Here is a 25,910-nt window from a genome sequence, read left to right on the forward strand (position 1 = left end):
TTGATCATAGATGTTCTTGTGGTGATGACTTCCAGATTTTGGGGAAATAATAGATGTTGAATTTTAGAAGTTATTGAATTGTCTTTTATTAATGAGTTTAAGTCTTCCGCATTGCTTTATGTTGATATTAAATTGAAATGTTAAGGTTTAGATTGGTTGGTTCGCTCACATAGGAGGGAAAATGTGGGTGCCAGTCGCGGCTCGGTTTTGGGTCGTGACAGTAACGGCCCTCAAAATGAAATAGGGTTATCTATAGCCTCAAAAGGGCTTAATGAGTTAATAAGGTGTTAATATAATGAATATTATCATTAGAAGTCAGTTTGTAGAGTTTGGAAGTCAAAACGTCCAAGGACGACCAAGACGTCCGGAAACTAGTCTTGAGTGTGTGCTAGTGTGTCCGTGTATGTTGTATGTGTTTTTATGTGTTGTATGGAGTCTAAAATCAGTGGAGATGACCCTAAAACCTATATGACAATATTTAGGGTCAAAACCCTCTGGTTACGACTCCCCAAAGGGCCCCCCTAGGGGTCCTTGAGGAGAACCCAACCTTAGGCCAACAAGCTTCCTAAGGCGGTAACAAATTGTGCATAGATGAAATAGTCCGCGTTGCGGACATGGTTCACCAAGGGACAATTTTTTGGTCCATGTCTAAGACTCTACTGTCCCAAAAATTATTTTGAAAAATCTTGAGGAAATAGGTCCGCGACGCGGACTTGTTCCCCGACGATAGTTCCAAAAATTTAAGTTAAGTTTGACTTGTCTAAAAAGGTCCAATTAATGTAGGGGTATTTTGGGGGTGTATTATATATGGATTTTAAGTCATTATACACCCATTACCCTAATCAAAAACCCCAGCCCTCAATTAGAATCCAAAAATTATAAGCTTTGCATTTTCTCAAATTCTCTCTAATTATATCCTCCTTTGAAGGACCTTCAAGTTCCAAGGAAGAAGGCCGAATTCTCCATGTTTTCAAGACTAATTTCATGAGATTTATTCAATTAAGGTATGATGATTTCATCCTTGACTCTTCTTCCTTTAAACGAACCAATTTTAAAGGCTTTCCAAAGATGTTTAAAAACATAGAAATTTCTATTTTTAATTCTACGCATGGGTTCTTGCATGAAAAGGTTTAAATAAATGTTTTGTGAAGTAATTGATTTAATTGAATGTTTTAAGATCAAAAACTCCCTGAACCCATGTATTCCTTGAATTCCTAATTTTGGTTCTCAAGTAGATGAATTGATCATGGCTTGATCTTAGTGAATTCATGTGTAGTTTATATTGGGCTATTGAATTATGTACAAATCATGATATAATTGTTTATGACATGACTTATGATGATGATATTCATATTTTATATTGTTGGATCATTGATATGGATTGGTTGTTGGCTTAGTATTATGTACATGGCTATTGGTAAGAGCCTATGCAAAGTGAGGTGGTGAGTTGACCTAATTCCTCTATTTAGTATTGAATTGATATTGAATTGTATTGATTGGAATGATCCACTTAAGGTGGCAGTGTCTATCTTCTATAATTGTTATTAAAATGGCATTGTCGGTATTACTATGTGAAGTAATGTGATCAATAGAAGATGTTATGACTTATATGAATATGTAAATTGAAGGATGATATGATAATATGTTTGATCTTGTATAATGTGAAGTTATTGAGTGAAGTACTCTTGTAATGGCTATATGATCTTGTAAGGGAGTTAATGTTATTATTATTCTCTAATTGATGATATATAATGATGAAGGACTAAGAAGTGTCCTTACATAATAATGTTGTATCCTGTCAGGTACACTTTTTTGTCCCTACAGGGTAATTGAATATTATTGAATACGTGATATGATGATGTTGTGTCTTAATTCGTAGACTTAGGTCCCTCTACATGATATATGAAAGCTATCTAAATGTGAACTCTTGACGTAGTAGGCTTAGGCCCCTTTGTCATGTATGTATATGAATTAATGATGAATGAAAGTCTAGGATAGGTAGACCTTAGATGGTTCCCTTGTAAGGATGATTGATAAAGGACCTTGAATAAGAAAAGAAGGTCAAGAGCATAGAACCTTGAATATATAAAATAAGGTTAATAGAAGCCTTAAAGTGAAAGACTGTAATTATATCCTTCTTGAGTGGAATGATGGACTTAGGGATAGGTTGGATGGAACACATAAAATCATCTCTAAGGATGTCATAAGAGCTATTCTAATAGTCCTATGTTGGCAGCCCTAGTGGACCCATCCTTGTAAAGAAAAAGTGTTAAGAGTTGTTAAGGCATAGTAATAGTACCTACTCTAATACACCTAGTAAATGATTACTCTATGAGAATAAAGGCAAAGCACCGAGTGAATATGATTGTGGTAGTAACTCTACATAAGATGATACTAGAGTATAAATAAACCCTTGATATTCCCTAACCATGTGCCAACATGGGGTGTATCCTAGTTCTACCCTTGCCAAGTAGAACACCCTCCTCGGAGTATGGTAACTTAAGATTCCATACCTAGCTAGTATCTATGTCAGTTATTGTATGTTCTCTTCATATGGGATGTACACTGTAGTTATTGGATGGGTTCCACAACCTGTAGATAGTGGAATGGGACGGTATAAACACATGGCATGGCTAGGCTTTGAAGATTCTAGAATGGGTTCCTTAGGTCTTTTTCAAGATTATTATGTGAAGTCCTCTAATTTTTTGATTGTCCCTTAAATGTCTTAATGAATATGGTTGACTTAGTTAATGCATATTGAATAGAAAGGGTCTTACCTAGGGTAGCTTTGAGGATTCCTTAGATAGACTTGAGGAGGGTGTATGAGCGGTCTCTTCATATTTTACATAGGTGATTCTTAGAGTAACCTTAGGTGGGAAGTCTAAATGATGAAAAGGGAATAATCTTACTTTGGGAAGTCTGGAGAATCACTTAGGTGGGTGTCAAGGGGTTGTATGGGCGGTCTCTTCATATCTTATTTAGGTGGATCTTAGGATAACTCTTGATAGGAGGTCTAAATGCTTATGTATATGATTACGGTTGTTTCTTATGAGTTACTTGAAGGTGGTTCTTATACTTGTTTTATGCGGTTTCTATCAAAAGAGCATGAAAAGTATGTTATAGTAAATTCCCATTTTTAGCATGGTTTTCTTGCATGTTCACCATACTTAGTACATTCAATGTGCTAATTCCATATGTTTTTCTATTTCTACAAGTTTAGGTGGCAAGTGAGGATTCTCTTAGAAGCAAAGCTTGAGACTAACATTCTCTCAAGAAGACTTGGTATGTCCTCCTATGATTCGAGGACATAGTTATGTTTTAGTTTCCTTTCAAAAAGACTTTGTAATAGATTATAGTTACTTTTCAAATTGATGTAAGGGTTGTGACCCCAAGATATTTCATGTGTCTAAGATGTCCATGACGATACATAGTTCATTCTTATGATTCTATAAATATTTGAACTATTGTTATGAGAAGCTTTAATTCCACACTACTTTTCAAATAGATGCTATGAACGACGTCTAAGGGCTTGTATAAGAACTCTGAGAGGTCGAGTATGCCGTGTGGCGACTTAAGGGGGCTCTTACCTCTAGGGAATACTCTCGAGTCGTTACACATCCGATACCCATAGTCCCACTAAATTCATGTCCACCCCAAAAAATCCCACACTACTTTATGAAGCGTCCTAACAAAGATGATTTTGTATCACCACAAAACCTCTTGATAAGGATGAGAATCACCACTACAAAGAATAGTTTGTGAATAAATACTAACAAAAAGAGGGAGTTTTATATAGAAATAGGAGGGAGGAAGTGAGAGTTACCAAACCGTAGATGGGCTTAACACTGCTCTTTATAAGAACTATACCAACATAGGGTTTTTCAAAAAGTGGCAAAATTTCATCATTGTTGATTTCTGTACATCCAGTGCTTTCAATCATGATGAATTCACCTTTTTGAAACTTGTTCAGCAGACGATCCACCCTAAAAAATAATAATGAAAAGAGTAGATAAGTTTTATAATCAACATAAGGGGTTTGAGAGAAAGAGAAGTAGAAACATAATATGATAATGTGGTGCATTAAGTTAAAAATTACTCCTACATACTAGTTTATATAATATTATACTTCGTTTCAAAAAGAGGTGGTGTATTTGAGATTTTTTTGACATAAAGAATTACAAAATCAAATTATATAACGATTTTTCTAGGTTGTTTTTGAATTTTAACACAAATAATGTGGGATCATTATGTCTGCTTTTGAAGCTTTTAGCATAAATAATGTGGGGTTTATATAAAAAAAATTGTGATCTAAAAATCTATTTTATTCATCAATCGCCCGTTTATATGTAATGTGGCATGCTTCTAAACCCAAGAATGAAATTTATTTTTTTTTCCCTCAAAATTTGATATTTTTTCAATTATTTTCCATTTATTATATGATGTATTAGCAAATCTTTAAAATGTTTATTAATTACATTCTTTTTATCATTAATTCTTCAAATCAATCTATGTTACTATTTTTTACATTTGCTTAATCTTAACTACCACTAATTGTGTTTCACTCTGTTTAGAAAATATTGAAATTATTTTCAATTCTGTTTGGAAAATAGACCAACCTATAAATACTACTTTTTTTTCTTAGTTCTGACTCATATAATACCATAGTCATTCCAACAACCAATATACATTTTTATCTATTCTTCACTTGTCTCATAATTATTTATTTCTGCTATGATGTAATATTATTTACCTTGTTTTTGCTTTTAAGTAATTTATTGATGTATTATATTTGGATGATAAGAATTTTTTTAAATGTTCTTTCTTTATTATTCCTATTTAGAGAAATGGGAGTTTAGAGGACAAACAAGGGCAAAATCGTAACTTTAAGTTTACTCCATCTTTTAATCATTTCAGAAACTGATAAATTTCTCTATAATTTCTAGAAGCAATCACTCCATGTCCTCTGTGCACCTCTTCCTCTTTCGAAGGTAATTTTTCCTGGGATTCTTTAATAACAATATGTTCACTAGATGTTTTATATGCATGTTAGCAGTTGTTCCTGTTTTCGACATGCATTATGCCTTTTTGATGTATTTTGTGGGGATTAACAACTAATTTGAGGTAGATAATGCACCTAATATATTTAATATTATGTTTGTCAGAGATGGAATCTAAATTTTTGTATTCTATTGATTTTGAATGAAACAATTAGAGTGTGCATTTTTCAGGTTCATAATTAGCCAAGATATGTTTATGAGCTTTTTAAATACTCAAGTAAAGACGTTATACACATGTAAATATGTGTAATCTTTCAAATATTGTTGTACACCTAATATGAATCCCACTATCTAATCTTCATTGTCAATTGTTTTTAACATTGTTTAAAAAGAGAAGTATGTAGTTGAAGTGGTAGCATAGTCCTCATGACCATCCACTAAAAAATTGCACATGGCTGCTCCATTAGGTGCAAAACTCACTTTTCTTAGTGCAATATTTGGGAGAACTACAGTAGCCTTGTAAGAAAGGTTTATCCTCTTTCTCGATTTTCAACTAATTCAAATTTTTCAGGTATGTGTATTGTTGTGTTACTCATATAAAAGTCAGTGATGTATCTAACTTTTTTTTTTTAAATTCAAAAATACAAGAAATTGGTTACTTTTGTTCAAAAAGTTGATGGGAATGTGATTCCTTAAATTTCATTTAAGAAATTCTCTACTTGAGAGGTTTCATTCAAGCTATCATAGTTAGCACTTGGTTTGTATTAGATCTGGTGATACTAGTATAAGGATTCTCAAATGACCTGGCAACCTACTTATGAGATATGAGTATTCAGAATCTTTTTATTAGGCAAGTTTTCTCAATTGCCTCTTTCCTATCTTAGTGTGTAATCTTGACCTTAAAGTTATCTAATACTCATTTTTTAGATTCTAATTGAGGATTGTCAATAGTTCTTGAGATTCTCTTTTGCTAATTAGGAGAATGACAACAAATATGTATATGTTTACTCTCTATTCCTTACTTCAGTAGTATTATTAAGTAGTCGTGTGTTCTCTTATTTTTAATGCATATTACTAAGTGTTGCTTCCCTGCTTTATGTCTTGCTCTTTTGATGACATATATTTTTAGCAGTTCTGCTTCAGAAACATCTATTTTGAGCTGAGAGACTATAGGAAATCATCTCTGTAGCAACTCATAATATTACAAATACTCAAAATTACACTTTTTAACTGATGGAAAAAGAAGTTTTCACAGAAAAATTGAGTCAATAAGAAATCAATAATGCAGGTATCTTTAAACATCGTCATACATATGTCATTTACAAAATCAGTCGATGAAAAAGGCTAAGAGAGAGTGTATTAACCTACATAAATACAATAAGGGGAAAGGAATAGAACAGAGATGGCTTTGCAAAATCAAAAAAAAAAAAAACCTATTGAGAGAGTATATATTTTTTCCCCATTATTTTCCTTTTTGAAAAAATTTAAAAACTAACCCTCACCATATTCTTAATCATCCAATTACATTTTTAAAATATATAATTATCTACCTCTTGTTCACTTCTCTCTTAAATTGTATAAATTATGAACTTCACAATTTTTTTATTTATTTAAATTGAATTTTCAATATTCACATGGATAAACTTCCTACTAGTTGAAGACGAGCAAAAACAAGTCCAATATGACGATATTTAAGAAATAAAATGATGATATGATTAAATTTCTACAATGTGATAAAACACATAAGCATAAATTCACATCGGACTACAGTGAGGATGCCATTTTTTTTTTATCACGGGCACTTGCTTAAGCATAATCATTAAGTTTCAGATGCAAATCTTTGTTAATATATGAAGTTTGAATTAGTTAACATAAAATGGAAATTTTAGATTCGCAAGTTTTTAAAAAATAGAAATTTCAAAATTAATTGCATTTAATATATTACTATCTCTTCACATGTGTTGTACATGTATTGCATAATAATGTAATACATATTTTTATAAATAATATCAACATTATTAAACTACATAACCCAAAAAGCAATATTGATAAAATGAGGCATACATCAGACATGAAACTATTGGAATTGATAAAGTTTTTATTTTTTGAAATTTAAACAAAAGGAATTGATAATGTTTTTTCTTGAAAATTGAAATTTCTACTAGAGATGATAAAGTTTTCAATCAATTATTATTGGGTTGTCAGTGTTTATACCCTCCACATCTTCAGGAACCAATTCAGCTGGAAAATCTTCTCTTAGAATCTGAATCTTGAATTCGATTTTGTCAGAGTTGCACTCTGAGAGTTCAAACACAAGTCCATCCCCCTCTTTTAGATTGTTATCATCCGCAAAAGTTTTCCATCCAGTACTAAATTTGTATTTAGTTTTGGCTCCACCATAAATCAAGTTCCACTTCTTTCCACCATAAGAAAGGACTGCAGGGGCTCCAGCAAAAGGAAGCTCTTTGCTCATTTTCTTGGGTAAGTACTGTCAAACATTCAAAAACAATTTACCAAAATAAAAGTCTAGAATCCAGAAAAACCTGAACTGTCCATATATATATATATATATATATATATATATGAACGTATTCGTTGATAGGGTTCTTGTTAAGATATGACTCTCCTTATGTATTATGATGAACATGGTTATTCACTTATGTATGATTGTGGATTATGATGGGATCTACAGTTGATATGTGTAACTAAGATGATGCTAAATTGTTAAGATATGACTCTCCTTATGTGTTATGATGAACATGGTTATTCACTTATGTATGAATGTGGATTATGATGGGATCTACAGTTGATATCTGTAACTAAGATGATGCTAAATGGATACTTAGTATAGTTGGGGATCTAGAGTTGATATCTGTAACTAAAGGTGATTATAAACACAAATATGCTTTTAGGGTTGCTAAGGTGATGGTCCTAGTATGTTATGAAAAATCATATAAGAATGCTATTATGGTTTGTCTTATGTCCTTGTGTACATAAATTGTTTTCCAACTTAATAAACGCATTATTTTCACAAAAATGTCTTTTTAGCATAATTAAGTATTTTAATGCATGTTTCCATACGTAGTGGTTTTTTGTAACAGGTTATCTATAGCCTCACAAGGATTAATGAGTTAATAAGATGTTAATAATGAATATTAGCATTAGAAGTCAATTTTTGGAATTTGGAAGACAAAACGTTCAAGGACGAACTAGTCTTGAGCGTGTGCTAGTGTGTCCTTGTATGTTGTATGTGTTTTTATTTGTTGTTTGGAGTCTAAAATCAGTGCAGATGACCCTAACACCTAGATGACTATATTTAGGGTCAAAACAGTCTGGTTACGACTCCCCTAAGGACCGCCTTAGGTTCCTTGAGGAGGACCTAACCTTGGGCCAACAAGCTGCCTAAGGCGGTAACAAATTGTGCATAGATGAAACCAGTCCGCGTTGTGGACATGGTTCACCAAGTGTCAAATTTTTGGTCCACGTCTCGGACTCTATTTTGAAAAATCTTGAGGTAACAGCTCCGCGATGCGGACTTGTTCCATGACGATAATTCCGAAAATTTAAGTCATGTTTGACTTGTCTAAAAAGGTCCAATTAATGTAGGGGTATTTTGGGGATGTATTATATGTGTATTTAAAGTCATTGTAAACCCATTACCCTAATCAAAAACCCCAACCCTCAATTAGAATCCAAAAATTATTAACTCTCCATTCTCTCAAATTCTCTCTAATTAGAACCTCTTGAAGGATCTTAAAGTTCCAAGGAAGAAGGTCAAATTCTGCAAGTTTTCAAGCCTAATTTCGTGAGATTTCTTCAATTAAGGTATGATGATTTCATACTTGACTCTTTTTCCATTCAATGAGCCAATTTCAAAGGCTTTCCAAAGATGTTTAAAAACATAGAAATTCCTATTTTTAATTCTGCGCATGGGTTCTTGAATGAAAAGTTTTAAATCAATGTTTTGTGAAGTAATTGATGTTAATTTAATGTTTTAAGATCAAAAAATCCATGAACCCATGTATTCCTTGAATTCCTAATTTTTTCTCTAAAGTGGGTGAATTGATCATGGCTTGATCTTAGTGCATTCATGTGTAGATTATATTGGGATATTGAATTATGTAAAAATCATGATAGAATTGTTTATAACCTGCCTTATAATGATGATATTCATATTTTATGTTGTTGGATCATTGATATGGATTGGTTGTTGGCTTAGTATTGTGTACATGGCTATTGGTAAGAGCCTTTGTAAAGTAAATTGGTCGAAAAGGCTAAAGAATGGTGATGATGATGATTGTGAGGGGGTGAGTTGACCTAATTCCTCTTTTTAGTATTGAATTTATATTGAATTGTATTGATTGGTATGGTCCACTTATGGTGGTAGTGTCTATGTGTTATAATTGTTATGAAATGGAATTTTCGGTATTACTATGTGAAGTAATGTGATCAATAGAAGATGTTATGGCTTATATGAATATGTAAAGTGAAGGATGATATGATATATGTGTGATCTTGTATAATGTGAAGTTCTTAAGTAAAATACTCTTGTAATGGCTATATGATCTTGTATGGGAGTTAATGTTGTGATTCTTCTCTAATTGATGATATATGATTATGAAAGACTAAGAAGTGTCCTTATAGAATAATGTTGTATCTTGTGTGGTAGACTTAGTTGTCCCTACATGGTACTTGAATGTTATCGAATACATGATATAATTATGTTGTGTCTTGATTAGTAGACTTAGGTCCCTCTACTTGATATATGAAAGTTATGTAAATGTGAACTCTTGACGTAATAGGCTTAGGAACCTTTGTAATTATTGTGTATGTATGAATGATGAATGAAAGTATAGGATCGGTAGACCTAAGATGGTGCCATTCTAAGGATGACTAATATAGGACCTTGAATAAGAAAAGAAGGTCAAGAGCATAGAACCTTGAATATAGAAAAGAAGGTTAATAGAAGCCTTAAAGTAAAAGACCGTAATGATATCCTTCTTGAGTGGAATGATGACTTAGGAATAGGTAGGCTGGAATTACATAAATCAATCTCTAAGGAAGTCATAAGAGCTATCCAAATAGCCCTTTGGTAGGCAGCCCTGGTGGACCCTTCCTTGGAAAGAAAAAGTGTTAAGAGTTGGTACGTCATAGCAATAGTACTACTCTAATACACTTAGTGAATGATTACTCAATGAGAATAAAGACAAAGCACCGAGTGAATATGATTTTGGTAGTAGATCTACTTAAGATGATACTAGAGTACAAAGAAATCCTTGATATTCCTTAACCATGTGCCAACATGGGATGTTCTTAGTTCTACCCTTGGCAAGTAGAACACCCTTTTCAGAGTAGGGTAACTTCAGATTCTATATCTAGCTAGTATCTATGTCAGTTAGTGCCTATTCTCTTCATGTTAAATGTACACTCTAGTTATTGGATAGGTTCCAGAAGGTGTAGGTAGTAGAATGGGACGCTATAAACACATGACATGTGTAGGCTTTGAAGATGCTAGAATGGGTTCCTTAGGTCTTTTCCAAGAGTATTATGTGAAGTCCTCTAAATGTTTTATTGTCTCTTAAATGGCTTAAGGTCTTACCTAGAGTAGCTTTGAGGATTCCTTAGGTAGACTTGAAGAGGGTGTATGAGCGGTCTCTTCATGTCTTACATAGGTGAGTCTTAGAGTAACCTTAGGTGGGAAGTCTAAATTATGAGAAGGGAGTAGTCTTACTTTGGGAAGTATGGAGAATCACTTAGGTGGATGTGAAGGGGTAGTATTGGTGGTCTCTTCATATCTTATTTAGGTGGGTCTTAGAATAAATCTTGATAGGAGGTTTAAAGGCTTATGTATATGATTATGGTTGTCTCTTATGAGTTAGTTGAAGGTGGTTCTTATACTTTTTTTATGAGGTTTCTATCAAAAGAGCATGAAAAATATGTTTTAAAGTAAATTCCCATTTTTAGCATGGTTTTCTTGCATGTTAACCATACTTAGAGCATTCAATGTGCTAATTTCATATGTTGTTCTATTTCTACAAGTGTAGGTGGCAAGTGAAGAGTCTCTTAGAAGCAAAGGTTGAGACTAAATTTCTCTCAAGAATACTTGGTATTTCCTTTCAAAAAGACTTTGTAATAGACTATAATTACTTTTCAAATTGATGTAAGGGCTGTGACCCCAACATATTTTATATGTCTAAGATGTCCATGTCAAGACTTAGTTCTTTCTCATGATTCTATAAATATTTGAAATATTGTTATGAAAAGCTTTAATTTCGCACTACTTTTCAAATGATGCGATGAACGACGTCTAAGGACTTGTATAATACCTCTGAAAGTTCGAGTATGCCGTATGGAGACTTAAAGGTTCTCTTACTTATAGGGTATACTCTAGAGTTGTTACAAATCCAATACCCATAGTCCCACTAAATTCATGTCCACCCCAAAAAAACCAACAATAGTTTATGAGGCATCCTAAAAAAGATGATTTTGTATCACCACAAAACCTCTAGTTAAGGATTACAATCCCCACTACAAGGAATAGTTTGTGAATAAATACTAACAAAAAGAAAGAGTTTTATATAGAAATAGGAGGGAGGAAATGAGAGTTACCAAACTGTAGATGGGTTTGATACTGCTCTTAGTAAGAACCATACCAACATAGGGTTTATCAGAAAGTGGCAAAACTTCATCATTGTTGATTTCTGTACTTCCAATGCTTTCAGTCATGATGAATTCACCTTGTTGGTTTGGAACTTGTTCAGAAGAGGATCCACCCTAAAAAAGAATAATGAAAAGAGCAGATAAGTTTTATAATCAACATTGGGGGTTTGAGAGAAAGAGAAGTAGAAAAATATTATGATAATGTGGTGAATTAAGTTAAAAAAAATTATTCCTATTTACTAGTTTATATAATATGATACTTCGTTTCAAAAGAGGTGGTGCATTCGAGATTGTTTTGACTTAAAGAATTACAAAATCAAATTACGTAACGATTTCTCAAGGTTGTTTTTGAATTTTAACACAAATAATGTGGGATCGTTATGTCTGCTTTTGAAGGTTTTAGCATAGATAATGTGGGGGTTTATATATACTTTTGAAGTTTCTAAGCTATGTGAATTAATTGTATATCTATAATGAAATTATAATTTAATATCTTCTAAAACTTTCAAAGAAGTATTTAAGAATTGTCGGGAAAAGAAAACTATCATACATTGTAATTATAAAAAAATTATGATCTAAAAATCTATTTTTTCATCAATCTCCCATTTATATGTAATGTAACATGCTTCTAAACCCAAGAATGACATTTTTTTTTCACTCAATAATTTTGACATTTTTTCAGTTATTTTCCATTTATATATGATGTATTATAAAATATTTAAAATGTTTATTAGTTACATTTTTTAATCATTAATTCTTCAAATCAATCTATGTTACTATTTTTTTGCTTTTGCTTAATCTTAACTACCACTAATTGTGTTTCACTCTGTTTAGAAAAAGTTGAAATTATTTTCATTTCTGTTTGAAAAATACGCAAACCTTTAAATACTACTTTCTTGTTCTTAATTCTGACTCATATAGTACCATAGTCATTCCAAGAATCAATCTACATTTTTATCTATTCTTCACTTGTCTCATAATTATTATTTTCTTGCTATGATGTAATATTATCTACCTTATTTTTGCTTTTAAGTAATTTATTGATGTATTATATTTGCATGATAAGAATTTGTTTAAATGTTCTTTCTTTATTACTCCACTCTAGAGAAATGGGAGTTTAGTGGACGAACAAGGGAAAAATCGTAATTTTAAGTTAAATCAATCTTTTAATCATTCCAGAAACTGAAAAATTTCTCTATAATTTCTAGAAGCAATCAGTCCATGTCCGCTTTGCACCTCTACCTCTTTCAAATGTAATTTTCGTGGGATTCTTTAATAACAATATGTCTACTAGATGTTTTATATGTATGTTAGCAGTTGTTCCTGTTTTCGACATGCATTATGCCTTTTTGATGTATTTTGTGGGGATTAACAACTAATTTGAGGTAGATAATGCACCTAATATATTTAATATTATGTTTGTCAGAGATGGAATCTAAAATTTTGTATTCTATTGATTTTGAATGAAACAATTAGAGTGTGCATTTTTCAGGTTCATAATTAGCCAAGATATGTTTATGAGCTTTTTAAATACTGAAGTAAAGACGTTATACACATGTAAAGATGTATAATCTTTCAAATATTGTTGTACACCTATTATGAATCCCAATATCTAATCTTCATTGTCAATTGTTTTTAACATTGTTTAAAAAGTGAAGTATGTAAGTAGAATGGTAGCATAGTCCTCATGACCATCCACTAACAAATTGCACATTGCTGGTCCATTAGGTGCAAAACTCACTTTTCTTAGTGCAATAGTTGGGAGAACTACTGTTGTTGGGCTATTGCCCATGTTCCATCCAAAGGCCCATGGCCTAATCCTACTTGAAAAAGGATTGAAATTATTCTCTTTATTTGGTTTCCAATTCTATTAGGAAAATGATTGGAATTGTAATCCTACATGTAGTTCGTTTTGGCTTTGTAAGGAAAAGCACAACTCTATAAATAGAGGATGGTCTTGAGAGAATAATTAATTTTTCATTGGTAATGTCTTTGAAATACATTAGAACATAAGAGAGGTTTTTGAGAGAGCTTTCAACAAGAGAAAAGAGAGAAAGAAAAGGGTTATTTTGCTGCAATCTTTTTTCCGACCAGAAACGTTCAGATTGTGTTTTCCGATTAACTAACCGTTGGATCATGTTGAAATTTGTACTGAGTGTTCCGGACATCTTGGTGGTTTATTTGAACGGTGGAGATCGGATCATAAGGTCAGAAAGATCCTGTTTTAGGTTCCGAACAGAAGCTGAGTTTGGGTGGTGTTTCTTTCTATTTATCTTTTGTTGGTGTAGCTATTGTTTGTTCTCTTTTGGCACTTGTTGTGTAGCCATTAGAATAATATTTTTAACCCTCTTATTAATATAGTGAAGCAATTCGGATCTTGTTGATCCCGTGGTGGTTACCTTCGGTTTGAAGGGTTTTTCCACGTTAAACTTGGCGTTCTTTATTGTTAGATTTTTGGTTTTATCTTTTCGTCACAACAAGTGGTATCAGAGATAAGGTTATCTATATGGAGGGGAATATGATAAAGATGGTATGTCTAAACGGAAGAAACTACAACATATGGAAAAGCAAGATGAAACATATATTGTTCGTGAAGAAGATGCATCTTCCGGTTTTTCTGCTCATAAACCCGAGAATGTGATCGATGAAAATTGGAAATTTGAGCACCAAAAAGTATGTGGATATATAAGACAATGGGATGAAGACAATGTTCGCAACCATATTGTAAATAAGACACATGCTAGAGCATTGTGGGAAAAGTTGGAGACGCTTTACGCTTCAAAACCTGCAATAACAAGTTCTTGTTAAACCAATTGATGACCTTAAAATACAAGGAGGGAAGTCCTATTCTTGATCATATAAATGATTTTCAGGGTATTCTTGATCAGCTATCAGGAATGGGTGTGAATTTTGATGATGAAATACAAGGACTTTGGCTTCTTAATACTCTACCGGATTCTTGGGAAACTCTTTGTGTTTCTTTAAAAAATTCGCCACTGGTGGAAAGGTGACTATGGAATATGCAAAGAGTGGTGTGTTGAATGAAAAGGTTAGAAAAAAATCTCAAGACACATCTTCACATTCAGATGTTCTATATACAGAAGATCGAGGGAGACATAAGACAAGAGATCCGGCAAGTCAAAATTCAAGAATCCAAATATTATATGTTTTCATTTTTGAAAGAAAGGACATCTTAAAAGATTTTGTAAACAATTGAAGCAAGATCTTATAGAAGGGAATAAGGAAGAAAACAATGAAAATAATGTTGTTGCTGTTGTCCAAGATGGCCTTCTCTTCGCTTGTGATAAAGACGTCATCAATTTTGTATCTCAAGATACAAGTTGGATAGTAGATTCTGGAGACACATCACATGTCACACCAAGAAAAGACTTCTTTTCATCTTATACTTCTGTTAACTCTGAGGTGTTAAAGATGGTTAATGCTGGTGAGGTTAAGGTGTTTGGTGCTGGCACTTTTGTTTGGAAACCATTTCCGGTTCAACGTTGGTCCTTCCGAATGTCAAGCATGCTCCAGATATTCCCTTAAATTTGATCTCTATAGGACAACTAGATGATGATGTCTATCATAATGACTTGTGCAATGGCCAATGGAAGCTCACCAAAGGCTCACTGATTTTAGCTCGAGGAAGAAAACATTCAAATTTATACGTAACACAAGGATCAATTCTTGGTGACTCTATAAATTTGGTGGAGAGCAAGACTTTATCAGAATTGTGGCACAAGAGGCTTAGTCATATGAGCGAGAGGGGGATCACATGTTTGGCTAAGAAGAATTTGTTTGCTGGTATGAAATAAACAAAGATGAAAAGATGTGTTCATTGCTTAGCAGGGCAACAGAAAAGGGTTTCTTTTCACAGTCATCCTCCTTCAAGAAAGTCTGAGCTATTGGAGCTAGTACACTCAGATTTGTGTGGTCCTTTCAAAGTGAAGTCAAAAGGTGGTGCACTTTACTTTGCTACTTCCATTGATGATCATTCTCGCAAAATTTGGGTATATCCTTTAAGATCCAAAGATCAAGTGCTTGATGTGTTTAAATAGTTTAAGCCTTATCTGAGAGACAAACGGGTAAGAAATTAAAATGTATTCGCACTGATAATGGTGGTGAGTATATTGATCCCTTTGATCACTACTGCAAATCGCAATGAATTCGTCATCAGAAGACTCCTCAATTAAATGGTTTGGCAGAGAGGATGAATAGAACTTTAGTTGAGAGAGTTAGATGTGTGCATTCAGAGGCTAAACTTCCAAATTCTTTTTTGGGATGAAGCACTTAACACTGTTGCTTATGTTATCAATTTGTCTCCTATTGTTGCTTTAGATGGTGATGTTCCAAACAGAGTTTGGTTTGATAAGGATGTTTCTTATGATCACTTGAAAGTGTTTGGGTGTAAAGCTTGTGTGCATGTTCCAAAAGATGAGAGGTCGAAATTGGATGTTAAAACTAAGCAGTGCATCTTCATTGGTTATGGTCAAGATGAGTTTGGATATCACTTTTATGATCCAATTGATAAGAAACTCATTAGAAGTCGTGATGTTGTGTTCTTTGAAGATCAAACTATTGAAGATATTGACAAGACTGAGAAACTAGATTCTTATAGTGATGAGTGCTTAGTTGATGTTGATCCGATTCCTGTTATTGATATCTTCTACACATGAGGGAATCCAAGGTAATGATCAAGATAATTATGAGAGTGTAGAACATATAATTGTTCCAACTGATGATGTTGTGGTTGATAATCTACAAACTCATGTTGAGATGACCGCTTTTGAAGCTCCAGAAACCACTTGTAGAAGATCTACTAGAGAAAAGCGAAGTTCAACACGTTATTCTTCTTATGAGTATATCCTCTTGACTGAGATGGGAGAACCTGAAGGTTATGATCATGCTAGATACTCATAGAGATAGGTGGGTAGAAGCCATTGAAGCCGTGATGAAGTCACTTCACGAGAATGGCACATATAAGCTAGTGGAGTTACCGAAAGGTAAGAAAGATTTAACAAATAAATGGATATTTAGATTAAATCAAGATCAACATACATTTGCACCTAGATACAAGGCTAGGATAGTCGTCAAAGGTTTTGGTCAAAGAAAGGGGATTGATTTTGATGAAATTTTCTCTAGCCTGAGCCGCAAGTCTAGATTTAGTGGTTGATCAGATGGATGTCAAGACTGCCTTTCTTCATGGTGATTTAGAAGAGGAGATCTACATGGAGCAACCTGAAGGTTTTGTAGTAAATGGGAAAGAAAACCATGTTTGCAAATTGAGAAAGAGTTTGTATGGCTTGAAAAAGGCTCCAAGGCAGTGGTACTTAAAGTTTGAATCTGTCATTGAAAATTAGGAATATAAGAAAACTTCTTCAAATCATTGTGTATTCTTTCAGAAGTTCTCTGATGATGATTTTATTATCTTACTACTTTATGTGGATGATATGCTGATTATTGGCAAAAATAAATCTAGAATTTCAGTCCTTAAGAAAGAGTTAAGCAATTCGTTTGGGATGAAGGACTTGGGGCCAGCAAAGAAGATCTTAGTCATACAAATCTATCGAGATAGACAAAAGAAGAAGTTATCTCTATCCCAAAAGGAGTATATTGAGAAAGTAATCAAGAGGTTCAACATGACAAAGACAAAAGTGGTTAGTACACCTCTTGCTAAACACTTTAAGTTGAGTACGACTCAAAGTCCATCGACTAATGAAGAGAAGAATGAGATGTCGAGTATTCCATATTCTTCTGCGGTTGGTAGTTTGATGTATGCTATGATTTGCACTAGACCAGATATTGCACATGTTCTTTGTACCGTCAGCAAATTTCTTTCCAATCCTGGAAAAGAACATTGGGGTGCAGTGAAATGAATACTACGATATTTGAAGGGTACATCAGATATGGAGTTGTGCTTTGGTAGTGGCAAGTCTGAACTAGTATGCTACACGGACTCTGATTTGGGAGGATATCTTGACAATTCAAATTCCACTTCTGGCTATTTGATCACTTTTGGAGGGGGAACTATTTCTTGGCAATCAAGACTTAAGAAGTGCATAGCTCTATCTACCACAGAAGCCGAATATATTGACATTAACAAAGGTGCCAAGGAATTGCTTTGGATGAAAGAGTTTATCAAAGATCTTGATTTTGAATAATCAAGATTTGTCTTATTTTGTGATAATCAAAGTGCTATTTATCTCACCAAGCACTCTACCATTCATTCTAAGTCCAACCATATTAGTAGAAAATATCATTGGATTAAAATGGCCCTGGAAGAGAAATTATTTGAGGTTGAGAAGATACACACTGATGACAATCCTTCAGATATGCTTACGAAAGTGGTGATCGTAGATTAGCATGAGTTTTGTAGAAGTGCGGCAGGCATGAATCCTGCCAAGAGATCCTCCACTTGAAGTCCTAAGAAAGATTTTTCCTCTTTCTCAGTTTTCAACTAATTTGACTTTTTCAGGTATGTGTATTGTTGTGTTATTTATATAAAAGTCAGTGATGTATCTACCTTTTTTTTTAAAATCCAAAAATACATGAAATTGCTTACTTTTGTTCAAAAAGTTGATGGGAATGTGGTTCCTTAAATTTCTTTTAAGAAATTCTCTACTTGACAGGTTTAATTAAAGCTATCATAGTTAGCGCTTGGTTTGTACTGGATTTGGTGATACTAGAATAAGGATTCTCAAATGACTTGACAACCTACTTATGAGATATGAGTATTCGGAATCTTTTCGTTGGGAAAGTTTTCTCAATTGCCTCTTTCCCATCTTAGTGTGTAATCTTGAGCTTAAATTTATCTAATACTCATGTTTTTAGATTCTAATTTAGGATTGTCAATAGTTCTTGAAGTTTGCTAATTTAGGAGAATGACAACAAATATATATATATATATATATATATATATATATATATATGTTTACTCTCTATTCCTTACTTCAGTAATATTATTAAGTAGTTGTGTGTTCTCTTATTTTTAATGTATATTTCTCGTTGTTGCTTCCCTGCTTTATCTCTTATTCTTTTGCTGACATATATTTTTACCAGTTCTGCTTCAGAAACATCTCTTTTGAGCCAAGGGTCTATAGGAAATCATCTCTATAGCAACTCATAATATTACAAATACTCAAAATTGCACTTTTTAACTGATGGAAAAATAATTTTCACAGAAAAACTGAATCAATAAGAAATAAATAACGCATGTATCATTACACATCGCCACACATATGTGATTAAATAAATTGGTCGATGAAAAACGTGAAGAGAGAGTGCATGAACCTACATCAATTCAATAAGGGGAGAGGAAACAAAAGAGAGATGGATTTGGAAAATCAAAAAAAAGAAGACCTAGTGAGAGAGTAGGAACAGAGACAAGGAGAGTACATAGATTACCTGGTAAGGATGAGAGAGACGAGTTCGTGCCATGGCCAATGAGGAAGAGAGGTTTGCCTAATTCGTATGGGTGAATTTGGAAGATGAGGAAGAGAGGTTTGCCCTAATTTGTGTTGGTGAATTTGTTGGTAGAGGGATTTAACCGGGAAATAAACTTTAGGAATAATACATATTAAGTAATAATATATAGCAGAATTAACTTTTAATCTCTAGTAATTATATTTTTTTCCTTGGCAAATTCCTAAATGACAGTAATACTCGAATGTAGGGCGCGTTTAGCGGCAATTTATTTATTGCCTCTATACAAATGTCCCTAAATGTTATTTTTGTAGTTGTGTGCAAACCTTAGTAAATTTATTTAATTGACAAGTACCTTACATTTTTGGAGTGTTATTTGGAAGTGTTTCATTAATTTTTTCTAGTAGGTTGTGCCATTTAAGAATCTCTTTTGTGCTTTTTGGTAGATAAAGAAAGGAGACATTGAAAGATGACTGTCTTAAGTTATTAGGTTGTGATGAGACCGAGAGAAGGCAAACAACAGATCAAGTAAACAATCTCTTCATTCATAGTGTTCTAACTCTATTTTGACAAATTTTTTGGTAATACCTTTCTATTGTCACTCATGTGCATGGTCTGCTACATAGTGTATTTAAATGATCTACTTGATAGTGTTTTGTGGACAACTCATATTAAGTGAGATAAAAATGTGCTTTATAATCATATCTGGTCTGTTCATATTATGCGACGTAAGAATGAACTTTTCAGATGCTTGATAAACCATAGGGAACTTATTTCAATTTCTCTATCAAAAATAACTTTTCTCAGTTACTTTAATTGTGATATCAAATGGTCATGATATTTCATTAGCTTGTATTTAAATTTTTATCATTTATTTAAGAATAGGATGCTACTTTAGTTTACAATGAGTTTGATGGAAAACTTCCCAAAATAAAAAGGTTAAGGGAACATGAATATAGTAGTTTATGATCTTACAAAAAAAATGAATATAGTAATTTATGATTAGGCATTTCTCATATATGTAGTTTTAAAAGTGAGAGTCTACGTAAATGCTTCCCTCCCAGTGCACAACACATGAAGAAACGGAAGCCTCAACGTTTGACTTATTAGGGAGTTCGATAACAATTATGCCCTCTCGAAGACATCCCTCCCTTATCAGAAATATTCATCCCATTAAGTAATTTATTATTCACAATCCGTCACCTATGTATCCGCATGTTTCCTAATTTATCCGAAATCTTATAATTTTATAGGACTTTTGTAGAACATTTGTAAATTTGCGATAAACATCTCTGTTGCAGTAGATGAATCCCAATGGGATTGTAAAATAAAAGATGAGTCATATGAGGAGGCTGAATGTTGAATTTTCTACGTATGTTTTGAAACAAAATAATCATCCTTTTATTTCTTGAAATGACTGCTAATACTATAAAATATGTACAAAGTACATAAATCACATGGCAATAAGGGCAAATTACATCTTATTCAGGAAGTTTCGCAATCACGAATTTTTTAAATTTTTTTATTGTTCTCAAATTAATTGCAAATGATACATCACTTAAGATTATGTTGCTTTTATAAAAAGGGAAAGTAATAGAAAATTAATTAATCCTCTCATAATTCATCCAATCACATTTAAATCACAACTAATGAATCCCTCATAACTCGTAACAAATTCAAAATTTTAAAATAGTTCAAGAAAATCATTCAATAGCGATGAAATCGTTGTTGGAGACACATTTCCTTTTCAGATACATAGCCCGATACATAACCCTTTTAGATAAATAACAGTAGTGGCTATATATATCGGTTCCTAAAATATAATTAATTTTTCATATTTATGTATTAGATACATAATCATGAACATGATTAATACCGATTTCTGCTTGAAATAATTGGAGTAATGTATCAACAATAAGATTTGTACACGATACATAGAACATATGAAACTTGCAATGTACTTGATGGTTGAAACATAAATATGAGAATAAGTAAATTCACAAATATCAACCAAATACATTAGAAATTTGAAAATTGGGTAGAGAAGGCTATGTAGTAACACCCAATCTTTTCATATTTAAATATTAGATACATATATATGAACATGATAATACTGATTTATGTTTAAAATGACTGGGGTTATGTATCAACAATAAAATTTGTATTCGATTTGTACACAACAAAGTTGTAATGTATCAAATAGTTGAAACATAAACACAATACATAAGTAAATACATTAATATCAAGCAGATGCATTAAAATTAAATCTTAGGCAGAGAAGGTTGTGTAGTAACACCCTCGACTCCATCTCCCCCCCTTCATTAAAATTTCTTTGCGCCGTTGGGATATATTTTCAACAATTGATGAGAAACAATATCTTCATTGCTCACGGATACATAAATCACTAAACTGAAACTATTTTAATTCAATATTTTGATATATTGAAAACGCAATAGATGATGAATAAATTCCTCTACTTTTTTTGGAATTTGAAACTGATGATAAGTTCTAGAATAACATAGTTGCAATTCAAAATTGTTTAGTACAAGAAAGGACTGATACATTGGTAAATTGTAGGCGTGACTTTGGGGGAGATGTATACGGAGGTGAAGAGAGAGAAAAGAAAAAGAGAGAGAAGATTTTGTAATGAATTTAGATGGTAGAAAATATTAGATTATGCTATCTTAAGTTTTGTGTATTTGTAAGTTTCCCAAAAATCAAAATTGGATGTCAACCAAACAAATGAAAGTTATCGAGTCATGTGAAATGTTTCTCATCGAATGGAACTTCACCTTAATAAGATGGTGAACAATCAATTCACAATGATAGTACATCTTATTATATGAAGATTCCTTTCTATGCCTTCTTGTGTTCCTCCTCTTCTATAGCTCCCACATAATAATAACGGGGATCACCGCTAAAAGATGTTAAATCTTTGTATTTTCATTTAGTTTTCACCATTTGATAATCATATGTAGATGCAACCCTTCAATATCAAACCTTGTACATGAAGCATACTTCCTCAATCGCTTTGGGCTATGGGGGCTATTAGAAACAAATGTGTTATTATCTCCGTTTCTCCCTTTACACAAAAATAGTAATTGGAGACTATTTGCATCCTCATTCTATAAGGATTGTAATTATTAACAATTCTTTTCCTCCAAACCCTCCGAAGAAAGAAAGCAATTTTAAAAGGAAGAGCTTTTATCCTTAAATAGTTCACCCACTCCAGATTATCTCTACAACTTCTCGTAATATGATATGTTGACTTCATAGTAAAGATTCCTTTTGAATTTTCCATCCACTACGCCTTGTCAGTAAGAAAACATTTGACAATTAATAAGGCAACACGTAGTATTAACTCATATAATTAGTAGACATAAACCATAAACACATTATCAATCATAAGCTAATAAGGAAGCAAACAAATAACAACAATTTCATGATATAAAAAAACGGCAATCCAAAGTAGAAAAACAACATGTCAATAATTAAATATTTGGCAGCTTGTAAGAACAAACAAATACAACTATTTTTGAGAGTTGGGGCTTTATACTAATCATCAATCTATTTGATTCATACAAACTTGTTCTTCAAGGAAATCAAGCAAATATTGCTTGAGATTTACAAAAATCAAGCAATAGTATAATTAAACACAACTGGAAAGTATTGGAGCATGCTACTCAACCAGATATATTCTAAATCTACGACAAAACTTGTGGAAGATTTTTATCGAAACATAGGTTAAACTTGATCAATAACGCAACAATATATTTTATCAGCAAGAGAAGTAACACTTAGCTATATTTCAATGCTAAAACGACAACTCAGTTTTACCATTAAGGAAATGATCAGAAAGCAAACAACAACAATATAATCAAAATCTAAGACTTCAAACAATAGAAACACGAAATGAAGATGAATTTAATAAAGGTAAAGGAAATATTACCTTTTCCCGAGCAGTTACTGGGACGACGAGCAAGATGAGAACTTTCCAAGGCCACAAATTAGTTCAAATTAAACCCTAAACCTCTGTAGCCTCTTAAACTATTTTCTACAAATATTTTATATGTATATTCTTTCATATGTCCCCCCTTTCCTCTGTTTTCTTTTTCTACCTTCTCCCTCTTAAATGCTTCAAAACAATACCCATAATTTAAACCAAATAGATAATCTAGAAAAATATAATCTTTTGAGATGATTTTAAATATACATAAAATATAAAAGTTACAGACATAATTAAGTAAAAATTATAAAAAGTGACAAAACTATTTAAATAACTTGCAAATTAATGTTTTTTTTAAAAAAAAGTAATTCTAATATTAGTTATTTCAAATTATGGAAATTGAAAAAGGTTGATCATTAATTTATATTTTGGAGGATAAAAATTTGTTTTTAACACCCTAGGCTCTTCAATTTGTTCTCATAATTCCAACCTCTTCAAAGCATCGATGTAATGAGACATACTTTGTTGTTCATGCTGAAATTCTTCTGTGTTCTCTCTTTTGTCTCGTAACTCAGTCTTGTTTTGTTGAGTCTTATTCGCTTTCTTTTTGTCGTTACCTATCTTCTTAGATTTTCTTTCCTCCTCATTGCTATTTTGCACTAATTTGTCAAAAATAGTCTCCTTCTTGGGGTATAGTTCAAGATATTTTGCGTAGCTGTAACTAATTCAAGTCCAATGTAACAGTAGCCAACTTCTCAACTATATTAACTTAGACTAGAGTTCAATTACAAACCCACAAAGTAAAGGCAACAATGCATACAACAAAAACCAAAACAGAATTGTAGAAATACTAAACGTAGAACTAGGGAATTGATAGACGGTAGAAGGGATATGAGAAGCTTAGACTCAGAATTGGGGATGAGAAACGTAGAAACTGTGTTTCCCATAATTCACGATCCCCTCTCATAATGATGTCATGTTCTTTTTAACAATACCCTCATTGTGGATCCCAAATTATCCTTTGTGATCGCCTGACCTTGTTGCTTGTATTGGGCCTTCTTGTCCCAATACCTATCCCTGTCATATACTTGTTAGTATAGTATTTGGGGTAGGGATGATTCATAAAAATACTCTCGCCCTCAATAAGAACCTTGCCCTCAAGGTTCAAGTCAAGAATTCTTGCCAACAACACCACTGCTAATCTAGGTGTAGTTACATTCACTTCAAGATGGATGAAGTTCATTTAATGACAAACACTAAAAAGTCCCGTATGAGAAAAACCAAGAGCTTCATACCAAGCTTTTTTTAGTGTAGCAGCATAGTTCATTGCAGATTGGACATGGCTGTGATAAGAAAAAACTTGTGGTTTCTATAACTGTCCCGTAGACCACAATATCCGTGGTATGAAAATCATAATAAAAAGGCTGCAATGACACCATCATTGACATGATTAAGTTCTCCAACAACCTCATAATATGCATGATACTCCCTCACAATCTAACTTAACATAGAGAGATCACATTTTAGAGAGACCTCCACCAAAATTTTAAGCATAGTTAAAGCAACATACTTCCCTTCTGGCAGCCCAGAATCTCTTATCCATGTCATATTGTTATGCCTAGGCATTTGCAAATTGTCCTTAAGCATTTGCCCAGAAAACCATTTCTCTAAATGAACAATTCTAGTTGATCTTTCCCTAAAGTAACCCAATGATCAAAAGGAAATAAAGTGATAAAGCACTATATTTACCCCAATGGAGAAATAAATCCCCCAATACCGTCCACCTGCACATAATCAAAATCATGTAATACCGCATCAGCACCATTAATAACAAACAAATAAACCCAAGATGTCTTCCAATAAACAAACTATGGATAAGTCTATTTAAACGAATTTCGAAGGACCAGTCATCAACGGACATGAAAATCACTAACTGCTCAATACTATCTCTTCCCGATAGTTTTAGAGGGCCAGTAACTCAATTGGAGCACATAAAAACGAGCAACATAGTTCTGAATCCCTATAGTAGAACTAAGCAGTGCAAGAAGATTCTTTTGACAAGCAGCACGTGGCAGATATCAATTTTGCAGTCAAGATTAATGCTGACATCGTGTCGCCAAATTGATGTTCGCTCGAAGCTGGCCACCAAAACGTCAAGGTTTACAACATAATATGTATCGAGGATTAGTTTATCTGTGATTGATGGACAGGAGATTGCAATGTATCTATAGATAACACATGACCATTACACACGTAGAAATGCACACACCATGGTTGTCCGGGATCCCATACTCTACTCATTGAAAGTGAATATGTATTTAAGAAAAAATTGCCAGTACAACCCAACAATAATACTTCCTTTGTGTTGTCTGTAGAATTTGTTAGAGCCATGAACTCAAAACATATTCTTTGATCCTATACAGAAAGATATTAGCAGTAGGAACCAATAGAAATTGAGTCAAAATATGCTGACCATTGAACTTCCAGGTGGATTTTCAAATTTCAGTGTTAGGAAGTATTTTCACAGAATGCATTATACTTATCAAGATATTGAGAAATGGATCTTCATTACCCACATTGTTATATTCTAGGTGTTTTGATGATCCTCAAAAATACGGGGACCTGCTCCCTAGAAGAGTGCTCTCGTCCACATACAAATTTGGTACAGCCGTAAAAGTTGTCATGTCATGTGGTAGGTGAAAAGTGCAGTGTCCTACACCAATAAGAAGAGTGGAGAGATAAATATCTCACAAATGCAAGGACCTGGTCCCAAGCAGAGTTTCCTCCATCAGAGACATAATTAATTACAACTGTAAAACTATCACGTCAAAAGTTGGTGAGGCATCAATGTACTACACCAATTAGAATGGATGAGGGTGTTTGTA

At 32.9% G+C, this 25,910-nt stretch overlaps 1 protein-coding gene and 1 pseudogene across 1 annotated transcript; both read right to left on the reverse strand.

Moving 5' to 3' along the window:
* Positions 1 to 6,502, reverse strand: part of LOC107024799 — a 17,191-nt pseudogene extending 10,689 nt beyond the window's left edge.
* Positions 6,503 to 7,118: 616 nt separating this feature from the next.
* Positions 7,119 to 19,168, reverse strand: LOC107024800 (B3 domain-containing protein Os04g0386900-like). Its single transcript, XM_027918186.1, has 3 exons — positions 19,062 to 19,168; positions 11,607 to 11,771; positions 7,119 to 7,485 (listed from the first exon to the last, which is right to left on the reverse strand). Exons 1-3 carry the CDS (start codon positions 19,092 to 19,094, stop codon positions 7,177 to 7,179), a joined length of 507 nt encoding a protein of 168 aa, XP_027773987.1. The 5' UTR covers positions 19,095 to 19,168; the 3' UTR covers positions 7,119 to 7,176.
* Between the last annotated feature and the right edge of the window lie 6,742 nt (positions 19,169 to 25,910).

Source organism: Solanum pennellii, chromosome 7, assembly GCF_001406875.1.
Source record: "Solanum pennellii chromosome 7, SPENNV200".
Classification (NCBI taxonomy): domain Eukaryota; kingdom Viridiplantae; phylum Streptophyta; class Magnoliopsida; order Solanales; family Solanaceae; genus Solanum; species Solanum pennellii.